General features: G+C 40.2%; 1 protein-coding gene across 6 annotated transcripts in view; it reads left to right on the forward strand.

Moving 5' to 3' along the window:
* Positions 1-16870, forward strand: part of Fry (FRY microtubule binding protein) — a 444403-nt gene that overhangs the window by 248861 nt on the left and 178672 nt on the right. For all 6 annotated transcript variants that reach the window (XM_090342230.1, XM_090342231.1, XM_090342232.1 and 3 more), the window contains 4 exons: positions 8056-8195; positions 15044-15134; positions 15355-15434; positions 15548-15628. In XM_090342230.1, the coding sequence (XP_090198356.1) occupies positions 8056-8195; positions 15044-15134; positions 15355-15434; positions 15548-15628 (392 nt within the window). The remainder of the gene's footprint in view (positions 1-8055; positions 8196-15043; positions 15135-15354; positions 15435-15547; positions 15629-16870) is intronic.

A 16870-nucleotide genomic window follows, 5' to 3' on the forward strand; every position in this document is an offset into this window, starting at 1 on the left:
TTGAACTTTGGGCCTGGGGACTGTCCCTGAGCTCTTCAGCTCAAGGCTACAGTGCCACTTCCCCTTTTCTAGTGATTAATTGGAGATAAGAGACTCATGATCCTTAATGTCAGGGCTGGCTTTGAACCAGGATCCTCAAATCTCAGCCTCCTGAGTAGCTAGGATTAGAGGTGTGAGCCACCACACCTGGCTTTCTCCTGATTTTTAAAAGAAATATATTTAGCATAATAGATTTTTAAATATTTTATATATATATATATTTTTTTTTTGGCCAGTCCTGGGGCTTGAACTCAGGGCCTAAGCACTGTCCTTTGGGCTTTCCACAAGGCTAGAGCTCTACCACTTGAGCCACAGCAGCACTTCTAACTTTTTCTACGTATGTGGTACCGAGGAATTGAACCTGGGTCTTCATGCATTCTCGGCAAGCACTCTACCACTAGGCCAAACTCCCAATCCAGATTTTTTTTTTAATATTTTCAAATTGTTATACTGGATCATTTAGTGTTTATCTCCCATTAATACTATAATTTAACAGTAATGTGATATACAATTAAATCACAGTAAAATACATTTGCAAGTATGCTAATTTATCAGTGTGTTTGTGGTATTACACTATGAGTGGCCTGACTGCAAGGTTTCTTGGTCACCTGAACTTGAGAAATGATCACTAGAGTTACTTTAAAATGATTCATTACCTCCATCAGTTGTGACAAGTCTGCCCAACTGGTATAAACTATGAACTGACTTGACTAATTCTTCAAATGTGTCTGTGGAGTTTCTGTGTTTGCATTTAGTGAGTATCATAAAATGTTTATGAAGAAAAAAATCAACCTCTTTGCCACAGCTCTAAGAGTGTCTCTTATAGCCTATTTCTAAGGAAAAAGCTAAAATCAATGTGAAATTTACAAAGTGCGTTTAGGAGGCCTGTCTGCCCCCAATAAGAAAACACTGGGATGAAATATTTGAATGGTCAGTGGCTGTACTCTGTGTTCTCCTGCCCAAGGCCTGGCACCTCCATGGAGAAAGAATGTGATGGTTGAAATACACAAGTGCATCTTTGTCGAGGGCCTGCCCTTGCTCAGGCCCAGCACAGAGCTTGAATTCATCTGGCCATTGGCTGTGTTTCCCGTAACTGAGGAGTTGAGAGAGCATGAAGCCAGCTAGACCTTCCTCCCTTCCTGAGCTTTGAGGGCCAGGTCTGTGCAGATTCCACCCTTCCTTCCTGAAAGGCAGCCTCCCCTGGGCAGTGCACTGTGGTCAGCGCTGACATGGAAAACACCTCCCCCACAACCACCTCCCACCCCTTCTGGGATGCCCCCCTCCCCCCGCCCTGTTTTTGCTAAGGTAGGATACAGGGTAGATTTGTGCCAACAAGGACTTCCCAGTAAGTTTTGAATGCATAAAGAAAAAAAGGGGGAAAACATTTTTAAAAGTTTTCCTGGTGAGGTTTGAACACTATATGGATGGGCATTCTCTCTAGAGAATGTGGGTGACACCTAAGTGAACTAACTGCAGGGTAAGGAAGCAGACAGAAGTTTCTATCTTCTTAATGGGCCTAGAGAGGGAAAAAATGGAGCTAATTAATGCCCTTAAAGGTACTTTTAAAATAAGCTTTGTGGGCTGGGGGTGTGGCCTAGTGATAGAGTGCTTGCCTGGCATGCATGAAGCCCTAGGTTTGATTCTTTGGTAACACATACAGAGAAAAAGTTAGAAGTGATGTTGTGGCTCAAGTGTGGAGTGCTTGCCTTGAGAAAGCTAAGGATAGTGCCCATGCCCAGCGTTTAAGCCCCAGGACTGATGATGATGATGATGATGATGATGATGATGATAATAATAATAAGCTTTGTTTTAGCACAGTTTGGAACAGAGAATTTCAAGGGTATTAGTGTCTTATGTTACTATAATGTATGTTATAAATAGTACAAGCTCTTAATAGCCAAGCTCTATACTTAATGTATTTTGTTCTTCTCTATTTTTTTTATTAAACAGTACTGTCTAGAATAAATACTATGTTAAATTTAGTCTTCCTGTCTCCTTACACCCTCCAGATTTACCCAAGTATTAAAAAAAACAACCTGAAATATAAGCTGGGAACTGGTGACTCATGCCCATAATTCTGTCTACTTTAGAGGTTTAGAGCTGAGGATTGAATATTGCAATCCTGTGGCTAAAGCCACTAGCACAATGATGTTTATTGCAGCACTATTTACCATAACAAAGATATGGAACCAACCCAGATGCCCCTCAGGAGATGATTTGATCAAGAAGATGTGGTATTTATACACAATGGAATTCTATGCTGCCATCAGAAAGAACGACATCACATCATTTGTAAGGAAATGGAAAGACTTGGAAAAAATCATATTAAGTGAAGTAAGCCAGACCCAAAGGACCCAATGGTGTCCCTCGTTTGTAATCATTAGTACAAACCTTGGACTCTCCTACCAGAGGATTACAATAGCTCAAAACCTAGATACATAGGCCATGTAGGATGAGACTAAATGAAAGGACCTCCGGGATATGGAAACAAAAGCCATATGATGTATGATTGTTGTTCTTAATGTACTGTGCTATTTCTCATCTCTTTTGTTGTCCCTTGGTTATTCTCATGTTGTTACAGTATCTTACCTTGTTATCTGGTATATTGTATATACAATTATTTGTTTATTTGAAATAAGGAAAGGAAAGGGGAGAAAACAAGATGAGGGGAGAAGGTGGAGGGAGGGAAATAGGGACAAAAACATGAGAAGGGCTATAAATGTGTGTGAAGTAATGCACCTACTATCTGGCAGATATAACTGTAACCCTTCTATTAATTACAAGAAAAAAGAAATAAAAATAAGGCTGGGAGTTTGGCCTAGTGGTAGAGTGCTTGCCTAGCATACACGAAGACCTGGGTTCGATTCCTCGGTACCACATACATAGAAAAAAGCCAGAAGTGGTGCTATGGCTCAAGTAGTAGAGCACTAGCCTTGAGAAAATCCAGGGACAGTGCTCAGGCCCTGAGCCAAAGCCCAGGACTGGCAAAATAAATAAATAAATAAAAATAAAAGTCCTTGAGAATCTTATCCCTAACTAGAAAAAAGCCAGAAGTGGAGATGTGGCTCAAGTGGTAGAACACCAGCCTTGAGCAGAAAAGTTAAGGGATAGTACCCAAGTCCTGAGTTTCAGCATTAGGACTGGTCACATATGCGTGCTACACACACACACACAAACACACACACACACACACTTGAAATCTAATTGTCATTTGGAATTTTATTATACATGTCACAATTAAGACCACAAATGTGGAGTTTGGGACTCTAAATTCTGAGTCCTTTTTTTCCATCTTGAAACAAATCCCATTTCAATCAAAATCTCCACATTCCAATTCAGAATATTCATTTTTTATTTGCTTATTTATTTTTATAGTCTTAGGAATTGAACTCAGGACCTCACAACTATACTCCCAGCCCTAATTCAAAAGCATTTTAGATGACGGTAACTTGGCAAAATATTGTTTCTTATGTTAGAATAACTGTAGAAAGAATTGACTCCAGCATGACTTATCTTCTTCCTGAAACTGATTGAGAAAGCTACCTCCATGAACAAAGCTGGAGAACTGTGTGTGCTATGGATGTAAGCAGGCTGAGGGAGAAGGCTGATTTCTAACAAGAAGCTAATAGTGACTACATTCACAGGACATCCTAGGTACCATACACTACTAATTTTTAACCTCTACTGTTAACCCACATAGCTAATGATAAACCACAATCTTGCCCATGATACCTGATCACACACACACACCACACACGTGTATACAGGACACAGAGGCCAAAATAGGATAATGAGAAATAGAACCTAGCCAGGTGCTGGTGGCTCACACCCATGAAATCCTGGCTACTTGGGAGTCTGAGATCTGGAGGATCACATGTTGAGCCCAGCCCAAGCAGAATAGTTTGCTAGAGTCTCTCTCCAAATTAACCAGATCTGGGGGATGTAACTCAGGTGATAGAGTAGGAGCCTAGCAAGTGATTGTTCTTGAGTTCAAATCCAAGTACTACCAAAAAAAAAGAAAGGAAAGGAAAGAAAAAGAAAAGAAAACCTGAGAAGAAAAACATGATTGTTTTGTTCAGTATTAAGGACTTCTTTTCAATGGAAAAAAAAAAACCCATTGATAAGAAGCCCTTCAGTTCTATAAGCTCTGGTAGAAACTTTGTAGAAAGAAGTGAAGCCCAGCCTGCTTAACTGAGCAAGTAGGAGGTCAGCAAGTCTCCCTTTATCCTACTATCTTCTCCACCTGGAGGACATCTTCACATGCCTGGAACCTTGCAGTAATTCCTGCAGAGCCCCCACATCCGGGCTAGCTCAACCCTCCCAAATTCCTTTCTTTATGGGCTGATTTCCCTGCACAAAAATGTCTGTAGGAGCTTCCCATGTTTTAGAGAAAATACTTTCAGCATTGTTGCCCTTCCTCTGGCATACCAAACACCTCTGTTTGTTGTCTATAAGTAAATAATTTGTACCTTCATTACTGTAGGCTTTTCTATTCTACCTACTTCTGTTTTTGTCAGTCATGGAGCTTGAACTCTGAGCGTGGGCACTGTCCCTGAGCTCTTCAGCTCAAGGATAGTGTTCTACCACTTGAGCCACTGCCACTTTGGTGATTAATTAGAGGTAAGAGTCTTGTAGACTTTGTTCATGGGCTGGCTTTGAACCATGATCCTCAGATCTCAGCCTCCTGAGTAGCTAGGATCATAGGCGTGAGCCACCAATGCCTGCCTTATACTTCTTTCTTTTCTTTTTTTTTTTCTTTGTTTTGTTTGTTTCATTCTTTCTAATGATTTTGGTGTTGGTAGTGGGCTTCAGGGCCTGAGCACTGTCCTATCCTGGAGCGATTTTTGCTCAGGGCTAGCACTCTACCACTTGAGCCACAGCTCCACTTCTGGGTTTTTTGGTGGTTAATTGAAGATAAGAGTCTCATGAACTTTCCTGCTTAGGCTGTCTCTCTCTTGCTCTGTCTCTCTTTTTCTGTCTCTTCCTCCCTCCCTCTCTTCCTTCTCTCTTTCACCCTCTGCAAGCTCTCTCTCCCTTTCTCCCCCCCTCATCCCCCTCCTCTGTTTTCAGTATGTTCTGTATTTTGGTAAATTTGCATATTTATTTATTCAGTGTCTCTACCTAATAGGAATCAGACTGATTCTATGATTTTCCATTCTTTTCTCACCTAGCAAAGAAAAGTGTTTATATCATTTACATTTTTGTGTCATAAATGAGTTTTTGTTTGTTCATTCTGATCTTGAGGCTTGAACTCAGGCCTGGGTGTTGTCCCTTAGGATTTTTGCTCAAGGCTAGCCATCTACCACTTGAACCACTTGAACCACTCCTCCACTTCCAGTTTTTTGATGGTTAATTGGAAATACGAGTCTCATGGGCTGGTTTCAAATGGTGATCCCCAGATCTCAGCCTCCAGAGTAGCTGGGATTATAGGTGTGAGCCACTGCTGCCTGGCTTTGGATCATAATGTTTTCCAATGTGATTTTCATGATTTCACAAATAGTCTTGTGTGACAAATCCCACCCACATTGTAGTAAGGCATGTGTTTGTACTTTTAGGCTGCTTCTGGGGATTTTAGTGTTGTTTTTTGGTAGTGAGAGTTGAACTCAAGGCCTTGTGTGTGCTTAAGCTTGCTTGCTCAACTTTACCACTTGAGCCCTGCCTCCAGCCCTACTTTATTTTATGCCAGTCCTGGGGTTGGAAATCAGGGTCTGAGCACCATACCTGAGCTTTCATGCTCCAAGCTAGTACTATACTGCTTGAGCTACAGCTCACCTTCTGGCTTTTTGGCCATTATTTAGAGATATGAGTTCCACAAACTTTCCTGCTGGGTCAGCTTCAAAATGTGATCCTCAGGCCTCAGCCTCATTAGTAGTTAAGATTACAGATGGGAACCACTTGTGCCCAGCTCCAGTCTGGGCCTTGAACTCTGGGCCAGGGCTCTGTCCCTGAGCTCTTCAGCTCAAGGCTAGCACTCTACCACTTGAGCCACAGTGCCACTTCCAGTTTTCTGGTGGTTAATGGGAGATAAGAATCTCCATGCTGGAATGGCTCTGATCGGGATCCTCGGATCTCAACCTCCTGAGTAGTAGGATTATAGGTGTGAGCCACTGTGCTTGGCTTCTAGCCCTGCTTTTTGATAGTTAACTGGAGATGAGACTATCATGGGAAATTTCAGCCCAGGCTACCTTAGACAGAGCTGAGATTCTTGGATCACTAGGATTACAGGCATAAGTCATCAACACCCAGCTTAAAAGTAACCTTCTTTTTGAGAATGCTTTTTCTTGGGTTATTATTATGTATTTCTACATTAACTCCCAAACCTGAAATTCCAGTTTTTCTCTATCAGCAGTGTATGAACACATTATCATTGCTTATCAGCACAGGTTATTGCCATTTACTTATACTCTTTGTTAAGTGTTTAAAACTCATCGTGGTTGTATATGTAATGGACACAGTCACTTTGTCAGACAGGTATTCTGAAATGTTTCTTTCCAGGGTTGCAGATGTGTATGTCTGAGGAGTATCATACCAGCCTAGCCAGTAAGAGACTGAGTTCAAAGCTCAGTGCTATAAATTCCTTCAAGTCTATAACATGTTTTACCACTTTCTGGACAGTATATTCTAAAATTAAAAGGTTTTAGTTATAATGATTTCCATGTGTTGAATTTTGTGTGAGACTTTTATTTTTGGAGGGGGCAGGTTGGAAGGTCATACCCATCACCCAAACTCACAGACTGTTGGGCATCACTGACTCAGCTTCAAAACTCTAATACTAGTTATTCAGGAAACTGAGATCCAAAGATTTGGGTTTAAAGTCAGCAGGGACAGGAATGCCCATGAGATTTTTATTTCCTATCTCCAGTTAACCTGCAAAAAGCCTGAAGTAGAACTGTGGCTCAAATGGTAGACTGCCTGTCTTGAGTGAGTAAGCTAAGGGGCAGTATACCAATCCTGAGTTGAAGACACAGTACTGGCACAAAAACAGACAGACAGAAAACAACTCCCAAACTCACGAAGCTTTCCCCTTCTATTTTCTTCCGAAGTTTTGTCAATTTTGGCTCTCTACTTGGGTTTATGAATCATTTTCAATTAATTTTACAGACACGAGAGCTGGTTCATCTCTTGTGTGTGTGTATAGTAATTAGTAAATGATCAAAAATCTCTCCAGATAAAAAGATGAGAATAAGAAGTCTATCAAAGGAGAAGGCCTATAACGGTACCTACCCATTTCAGTCTTGACTGTCATTGCGGCATGCCTCAAATAAACACTTAACAACAAAAAACAATCATTGTTATCATCACTTAGATTATTTGTTTAGAAGATGTAAATTGGTTTATTTCACCTAAAGGATATAATATAATTGTATTAATAGATTTTTTAATAAAACAAGCATTTTTTAATCTAACAAATACAAGGTACTTCGTGTTCAAGGTGCAAATTAGATGACATGGGAAAATAATTTCTTTGTGGGTCCCCTAATAAGTTGATTGCAATTAACATCTGATTTCTAGAATGAAAGGGAGTCAAAGTAATTAACTTTCTTGAACCACAAAGTTATTACTGTATGAAGAATGTCAGCACTTAAAGGCTTGGACTCCCAGGAGTACACTAATCAAGATTATGAAAGAGCTGTCATAAATGAGAAAATTTTGTAGTGAATGTTGCCTGGGGTGATTTGTGAAATAGAAAGTTTCTTAGAGCCGGGAGCCTGTGGTTCACACCTGTAATCTTAGTTACTCAGGAAGGTGAAAGCTAAGGATCAAGGTTTGAAGCCAGCCTAGACAGAAAAATAAATGAGACTCTTCTCTAGTTAACTATCAGAATGCCAAAATGGAGTTGTGATATTCTATCAAGTGATAGAAGGCCAGCCTTAAGCACAAAAGCTAAGGGAGAGCACTCAGGCCCTGAGATACAGCCCATGTGTGCACATGTGCACACACACACACACACACACACACACACAGAGTTTCTTAGTAATTAACAAGTCTGCTAATGGCCTGCTTCTTTCCCTATAGATCATCAGCTCCATGAGCTCTCTGTCTGAGTACTGCCTGCCTTCCATCCTGCGAACATTATTTGACTGGTATAAAAGGCAGAACGGCATTGAAGATGAATCACACGAATACAGACCAAGAACCAGCAATAAATCTAAAAGGTACATTTATTTCATAAAAAAATTTCTGATTTTATTTTTGTTGTTGTTATTGTTAAGAAACATAAATCAGTCAGGCAGTGATGGCTCACTCTTATAATCCTAGCTACTCAGGAGGTATGAGATCTGAAGATCCTGGTTTAAAGACCATAGAGGTAGACAAAGACAAGAGACTCTTATCTCCAGTTAGCAGTAGAATTGTGTGGCTCTGTTGGTAGAGCACCAGCCTTGAGCAGATAAACTAAGCTAGTAGGTCCTGAGTTTAAGCCATGGTGGAAGGAAGGAGGGGAGGGAGGGAGGGAGGGAGGGAAAAGAGAAAAAGCAGGAGCAAGAAAGAAAGAAAAGAAAAGGAATGGAGGGAAGGAGGAAGAGAGAAAGGGAGAAAAAGTCATAAATCAGCCTGAGAGTTATATGTTATCTATGCCCTCCAGACACAGGATGACTAGGGCCATCTGGGCTGCAGCTGATAACACCTTGGAGACCCAGGCTAAAAGTCTCACCCCACCTTAGTGCCACATTGGTGGATCTGTAAGATCACCATCTTCCCCTCTTCTTGCATCTGACCATCCATCTTCCCTGTGGTCTATTCCAAAAGCAGAAGGTTGTCACAGGCCCCAGATTACAAGCTGAGATAGTTTAGTGCTGGTGCAAATAACCTTGAGAGCTCAGTATAGCACAGCAGGCACATGCTAGGCTTCAGGCCGGGAGGAATCCTGGGTTCAAGAGAAGATCCCGCCTCTTTGTTCTTTAGCCTGCTAGTGAGCAAAACCTAGAAGTTAGAGTCATGCCTCTGATTTCTCCAGCCAGGTCAGAATCCCTTCTCTTATGGATCTCAGAGGTGGAACTGCTCCACAGTAGCCATGAAAGTTGAGATTCTAAAATGATCACATTAATGTCTGCCCCCTCCAACACACACACACACACACACACACACACACACACACACACCCCACATTTTAGATAAATAAATGTAATTGCATATGTATGTAATCAACTCACTACAAAATGTCATTAGATAGAAGAAAGTTTAGTGCACTTATTTTTTTAAGGAACCAAGAGGTTATATTTAAAGCATATTTTATGCAGGAATTGATGCTGCATTTTTAAATGCTTTTAAAACCAGAAAACTGAAATGAAATACTCAAGAGAAGGCATTAACTATTTCTTCTGAGTAGTGTAATCCCTCTCATTTTTCTCAACAGTTCTCATCTCTTTAAACAAATGCAGAAGAGTTATAAAAATATGGAATATATATAGAAAATATAGAAACATAAATATAGAAACATAAATATAGAAAATATGAAGGAAACCAATACTAAATACATAGAAAAAGCTGGAACTGGTGCTGTAGCTCAAGTGGTAGAGTGATAGCCGTGAGAAAGCCCAAGGACAGTACCTAGATCCTGGTTCAAGTCCCAGGGCTGGCAAAAAAAAAAAGAGGCACATTAATAGAGCAGATGAAAGAATAAACAAATTGACAAACAGGACATTATTCACAGGAGAGAGAAGGTAGTTTCCATTCAATCATGATTATGTTTTTTCTCTTGTTAATTACCAAATGGTGCTAAGACCAATTTTGTGGTCTAACTTAACTGATTCTGGGGATAATTTCTTGTCATGTTGTAATGGGAATATGAAGAGTAATTTGTTAGGCTGTGGATAAGTATATCTTCCATATGGCTGTATGATGATAAATGACTGTATCACAAATCTAAAAGCACTGAGTAAAATCATATTTTCTACAGAAATACATTGTGTCTCAAAGAATAGTTTATCTAAGACATGTATTTGGAGATGAATGAATTAAAAACACATTCCTGGACCTCTGAGGTCCAGATTTCAGTTAAAAACAAAGAAAATATGGAGGAAAATGTTAAATAATTATAAGTAATTACACATGTAATCATGATGACTTAGGAAACTGATATTATGAAGTTCACAGTTCAATCTTTCCTCCAGGAAAGATTGCCAGACCCTCTTTTCCCCCATCAACCTATAACTCAGTGGTGTGTCCCTCTCATCCCAGCTATTATGGGAAACCTGAAATAGGTACATCTCAGTCCTGCTGTATGCCTAGGCAGAGTTCAAACCCTAGTACCATAAAAATACAGGAATGAAGAATTTCCTTGAAATTGAAGCTCTGTAATATTAAGCATATCTTTCATCCAAATTGGCAGTGTAGACTTACACTCTGTTGGAGTTTATCCAAAATTCAATATTTATCATTTTGAGCAGAATAATAATGGTTTTTTCACACTGAGCAAAATTTTAGTCAAAAAGGAGAGTTTTTAATGACATGTAATTTGTGTAGTACAAAGGTCAGCCTTTTAAAAAGCTTAATAAATTCATGCTGGGCACCCATGGCTCATGTCTGTAATCCTAACCCCTCAGGAGACTGAGACCTGAGGATCGAGGTTCGAAGCCAGCTCAGGAAGCATAGTCCATGACACTATTACCTCCAGAAAAAGCCAAAAGTGGTGCTTTGGCTCAAGTGGTAGAGCATTAGCCTTGAGCAAAAGGAGCTTAGGAACAGTGCCCAGTCCCAGAGTTCAAGGCCCAGGACTAGCAAAAAAAAAAAAGTTTATTTATATAGAGTGTTTACCTCATATTTCCAAGACTGTACAACCCTCACACTAACTCCAGAACATTTTATTTTCCCCAAAGAAACCCTGGACCCCATTAGCAATCCGAGAAACCTTTAGAAATGTCTAAAAATTTGAAGATAAAATGTCCATTCTGTATCTGAAAATGGTCCATGCTGTGGGAACAGTAAATACATAGCATCTTAAGATGTTTGTCATTCCCACCTTCATGACAGCTGGTGACTTCCCTCAGGGTGAGCAGTGCATCAGATTTCCAGTGTCGAATTACATTTTGTGTTGTTTCTCTGGTTTGTCATAATTTAGTTACTCCAACTAGTTTTCATATGCATTCTTCTTTCTTTCCCACTCTCTCTTTGTCTCTCTCTTTCCCTCCTCCTCCTGCTTCTTCATCTTCTTTTTTTGTTTATTTGTTTGTTTGTTTTTGTTTTTGTTTTTGTCTTTTGGTGCCAACCCTGGGGCTTGAACTCCAGTCCTGGGCAGTGTCTCTTAGCTCAAGGCTAGTGCTCTACCACTTGAGCCACAGCTCCTTTTCTGACTTTTTGGTGGTTATATACACAATTTTCATGAGGCTAGGAGTATGGACCAGTGATAGAATGCACACATCCCTGTGTTGGACTCCTTTGTACCATATACACAGAAAAGGCCAGAAATAGTGCTGTGGCTCAAGTGGAAGAGCATTAGCCTTGAAAAGGCTTAAGAACAGTGCCCAGCCCTGAGTTCAAGCCCCAGGACTAGTGGAGAGGGAGAAGGAGAAGGAGAGGGAGGGAGAGGGAGAGGGAGAGGGAGAGAGAGGGAGGGAGAGAGACTCAATCTGTTGGCTTTGAACCACAATCCTCAGATCTTACCGGTAGCTATGATTACAGGCCTGAGTCACTAGTGATCATTTTGCATGTATTTGTTGGTGGATTCAAATTAGTCTTTTTAATTATTGTACTTGTGTTTGTGTGTGTGTGTGTGTGTGAGAGAGAGAGAGAGAGAGAGAGAGAGAGAGAGAGAGAGAGAGAGAGAGAGAGAGAGAGAGAGAGAGAGATTGGAGCAACTACTGAAGTCACATACCTGCAAAATCAGGACAGAAAGGTTCAATCCATTAGCATTTTAGTTACATTTGAATATTGAAAATGGCCAGGTTCCAGTGGTTCACACCAGTAACTCAGGAGGATGAAATCTGAGGATCATGTTTGGAAGCCAACTCAGGCAGAAAAGTCCATAAGACTATGTCCAATTAACCACCAAAATAAAAGCTGAAAATAAGATGTGTGTCTGAGAAGCTGTATATGGCTGTGCATGCCTATAGTCACAGCATTTGAGAGGCTACCAGTGGAGAAAGCCAGTCTAAACTATGCATCCAGCACAAGCCTAGCCTGAATTACATAGTGAAACCCTGTCCAAATAAGAGAGGGAGACGGAGACGGAGAGAGAGAGGGAGAGGGAGAGAGAGAAGGAAAGAAGGTAGAAAGAGAGAAAGAAGAAAAGAAAAAGGAAAGAGAGAAAGAAGGAAAGAGAGAGGGGAAGAGAAAGAAAAGGGAAAGAAAGAAAAAGGAAGGAAGGGAGGGAGGGAATCTTGGAAAAAGCCAAAAGAATAAGGGTTTCAAGAGCAAGCATGATATAGCCAAGATGTGGCTAAAAGAAGAGCTTTAGGCAGGAAGCTATGTTATTGAAAATAGTTACAGAGAAGGGATAGACACAGGTTAAGGATATCTAAGATTAGTATAATATCAACATTTTGATTGCCAAATAAACTTGTCAAATGCCTCTGGCTCCTAGCAGTGAGAACTCAAACCAGCAATAAAGCTAAATTTACTATTAGAAAAATATAGGTCTTTTACATGAAAGCACAACTTGGTTTGTTAAACTAAATAAAATTTGAAGTATATTTTATTTATTTACTTATTTATTGCAAGAATGCTCCTTACTCCAAGGGTCCTCTGGTCACATTTGAAGATTGCTATGGCGATGTAACACAAATGGTGTCTGCTGTTGCTAAGGGTTTTTGCAAGCTCTGCTGCTCTCACTTTTACCTTCTTTCTTCCTTCTCCTATAATGCACAGACACAAGGCCTGCCAGTCTGCACAGGAGCTTCAGTTTTTATGGCCAGTAGGAATACTTTCCTAGACTAGTATTATTTATTTATTACTTATTTATTTAGGTAGTTATTTTTGCCCATCTTGGGCTTGAGCACTGTCCTTGGGTTTTTCTCAAGGATAGAACCTTACCACTTTAGCCACTGCACCACTTCTGGCTTTTTCTATGCATGTCATACTGAGGAATCGAACCCAGGTCACCATGCATGCTAGGCAAGCACTCTAGCAATAGGCCAAACTCCCTGCCCCTAGTCTAATACTTTTTAATGCCTATCTTAGGACTTGAACTCAGAGCCTAGGTGCTGTCTCTTAGCTTTCTCACTCCAAATAGGCACTCTGTCACTTGAGCTACACCTCCACTTCCAGCTTTTTGCTGGTTAGAGAAAAGCATTTTAAAGACTTTCCTGCCCAGCTAGCTTTGAACTAGGAGCCTTTAATCTCAGACTCTTGAGTAGCTAGGATTACAGGTATGAACCACTGGTACCTGGTGCTTAGTAGGTCTTGAAAGATTTCAGAAGTGCTCCTAAATGAGTGGCCCCTGCCCCACAGATACATTTCCACTGGGGAATTAAAGCACAGCTTCCCTTCTCAAACAGTCCCCCTCATCCATCTTCCTTAAATCTGGCTCATCCAAAATTACACAGCACCTTGAGATGTTGTACTTTTGTTTTAATCCCTTAAATACCACCTTGCTTTTTCCTCATTCTCTTGGAAGACAAGAGTATACAAAATTCAAAACCATACTAAATTATTTGTAGAATATCAGCTTGACAAGCTCAAGTCTTGTCATCCATCCTCAATAAGTAAGGATTAAGCCACTATATGTTAAAGAGGTTATGCTAAAACCTTTACATGCTTTATCATCTCTAAGTACAGGGTGAGCATTCCTAACCCAAAAATCCAAAAGCTGAATTTGGGGGAGAAGTTTCGTGATGTCACAGGTAGGAAATTCTGTACCTAACCACATGAGACAAATCACAGTCAAAACCTAAGTTCTCCACCGAGCACTGGTAGCTCACACCTGTAATTCTAGCTACTACTCCAGAGACGGAAATATAAGGAACACAGTTCAAAGCCAGCCCAGGCAAGGAAGTTCATGACACTCTTATCAAAAAGCCAGAAGTGGAGCTGTAGTACACTGAGTAGCCCCCAATGAAAAAGCTGAGCAACAGTGTCCGGGCTGAGACAATGTCCAGAGTTCAAGCCCTAATACTGTGTGAGTGTGTGTGTGTGTGTGTGTGTGTGTGTGTGTGTGGTTATGGTGGAAAACCATAATGATGGGCTTTCTGATTCCTTTTGAATTTACATTTTCTTTTTGCTTTTTAAATTCCATTTCATCCTGTAACAGTTTAATACACAATGTTATTAACTTGGTTTTCAAGCACTTTAAATACAAATGCACAGATATTTAAATACAACACAAAGATATTGTAACACTATCTTCAGGATGTGTAAAGAAGGTGTACATGAGACCGTAATGAGCTTCCTGTTTGGGCTTGATTCCCATCCCCAATACCTATCTTTATATCTAGGCCGAAATCTAAAGGAATCTGAAATCCAAAACATTTCCAATCTCAAGCGTTTTGAGTAAGCAACACTCAACCTGTATTCCGCTACTCCCATTCTGCAGCTAGAGACATGGCTGGTAGGTAGAAGATGAGTGGTCCTAAGCCAAGGCTGTTGTACACCGTGGTCAAGGCATCCATCCCCACCCTTTGCTCAGGGCCTTCTTCTGTCCCTGCGGTTCTGTACATTTATCACTAGGGCTTAGTGTGTACAAAATGATGTTCTTTTGACAATTCAGTTTCTGCCCCTAACTTCTGAGTGCAGATGACTTCCTTGGCCTCTTCTCCATTTTCTATCCACATTTCCCAGCCCCACCCCCTGCAGTTCTGGAATTTGAACTCAAAGCCTCATGCTGTCCATGAGGTTTTTGCTCAAGGCTGACTCTTCACCACTTGAACCACAGTTCCGTTTCTGGCTTCTTGTTTGCAAATTGGAGGCACAAGTCTCTGATTGGTTTCAATCCACTATTCCAGACCCTACCTGCCAAGGTAGCTAGGATTACAGGTGTGAGCCACTGAAACACAGCTAGCATCCAAGATTGTTGATGCTTCTATCATCTGAAAAATCACTCCCACCTAATGTGATATTTTAAACTTTACAGTGATGAACAGCAGCGGGATTATTTAATGGAAAGACGAGACCTTGCCATTGATTTTATCTTTTCTTTAGTATTAATAGAAGTTCTGAAACAGGTGAGTAATTTATTGTTACTTTTAGTTAGTATTTATTCATCTAGAAACAAGTATTTAAAACCTATATGTATTGCATTGTTTAGGAATTCCAAATACTAGCTCATAATGAATTTAATTTACGCATTGTTACAGGTCATGGATAGTTAGTACAGAACAGTATAATGCTGTGCTTTCTGGTGCCCTTTTGAATTTAAAGTTGTTTTCTCTATTTACTTTTTAGATTCCACTTCATCCTGTAATTGACAGTTTAATACATGACGTTATTAACTTGGCTTTCAAGCACTTTAAATACAAGGAAGGGTAAGATGATTTCTTTGCTTAGAATGCTGAAGAAGTTGGAGACTTAAACTACGTCTTTGCTCCCCCCACAGATGAATTGGGCTTGCTAACTTCTCTAATTATGCCTTTCTTAGGTACCTTGGTCCTAACACTGGCAACATGCACATTGTGGCAGACCTATATGCAGAAGTGATTGGAGTGTTGGCACAAGCTAAGTAAGTGAGCATCAGAGGCCTTGACCTTGAGAACTGAGTGTCTCCAACTTACGGGAGCAGGGGGTTGTGAACTCACAAAGAAGCGGGACTGCTTTAGGCTTGAAGAGTGCTAGACACTCTTCAAGACAGGTACCAAATTTCACTTTGGCACGTATTCAGACATTCTATCAAGTGTGTCGATTTTAGACTAATGCTTCTGAGAAAGCTGTGAACTAACTTGATTTCCTTTCTTCTTACCCAAACATCCAGAGAACTACTTCATTCAGTTTTTTCCACTGTAGTCCATGAGTAAGTGGCTATAATCTGTCATCTATGACTGGGAAAATTCCATTCTAGAATGTCCTTTTTACTATAGACCTTTCTTAATTCAACTGAGCTAAAAATGTCCCAGACTCTGTCATGGAAACAAGTCAGGGGGAAAATTCTCATTGCTAAATTTAACTGGCCTCATAATGCTACTTAGCAGGCTAGAACAAACTAATGTTAGACAATTAGCAGTAATATACTTCTTCCAAAAGTGAGGTCACACCCTAGTTACCCATCTTCATTTTATACAACCCTGAGGCACATTGGGCAAGCTACTGAATGTCTACTTTAAGCCACATGACCTAGAGACGTATTATGAATTCAAGCCAAGCACCAATTTACAGCAACAGAGATGCGGGATCCTGTGAAATTTGGCCCTCACAAAGAGATTAATATCTCTAAGAAATGGAAATTTCTTAATTTAGTAGCATGGAAAGGAACAACTTGTCAACACACACACACATGTTTAAAGTACCTACTTAATCAATCTTACCTGGTTAACACATAGATTAGAATTTTAAAAATGCAAAAAGATCCTTTTGGGTTTTTTTTATTTTATTTATTTTTTATTTTTTGTCTGTCATGAGGCTTGAACTCTGGGCCTGGGTATTGTTCCTGAGCTCCTCAGATCAAGGCTACCACCCTACCCCTTGAGCCACAGCACCACTTCTGGTTTTCTAGTGGTTAATTGGAGCTAAGAGTCTCTCAGTCTTTAGTTCCCAGGGTGGTTTTAAACTGCGATCTTCAGATCTCATCCTCCTATGTAGCTAGGATTACAGCTGTGAGTCAGCACATCTGGTTGCTCTGATTATTTTTCTTACTCTAACCCATTTTCTTTGCTCATCTTTTTTTTCCATATATTTTTATTGTAATTGTAATTGATAGAAAGGTTACATTATATTCACCAGATAGAAGGTGCATTACTTCACAAACATT

The sequence above is a fragment of the Megascapheus bottae genome, chromosome 11, assembly GCF_031878675.1.
Source record: "Megascapheus bottae isolate mThoBot1 chromosome 11, mThoBot2.hap1, whole genome shotgun sequence".
NCBI lineage: Eukaryota > Metazoa > Chordata > Mammalia > Rodentia > Geomyidae > Megascapheus > Megascapheus bottae.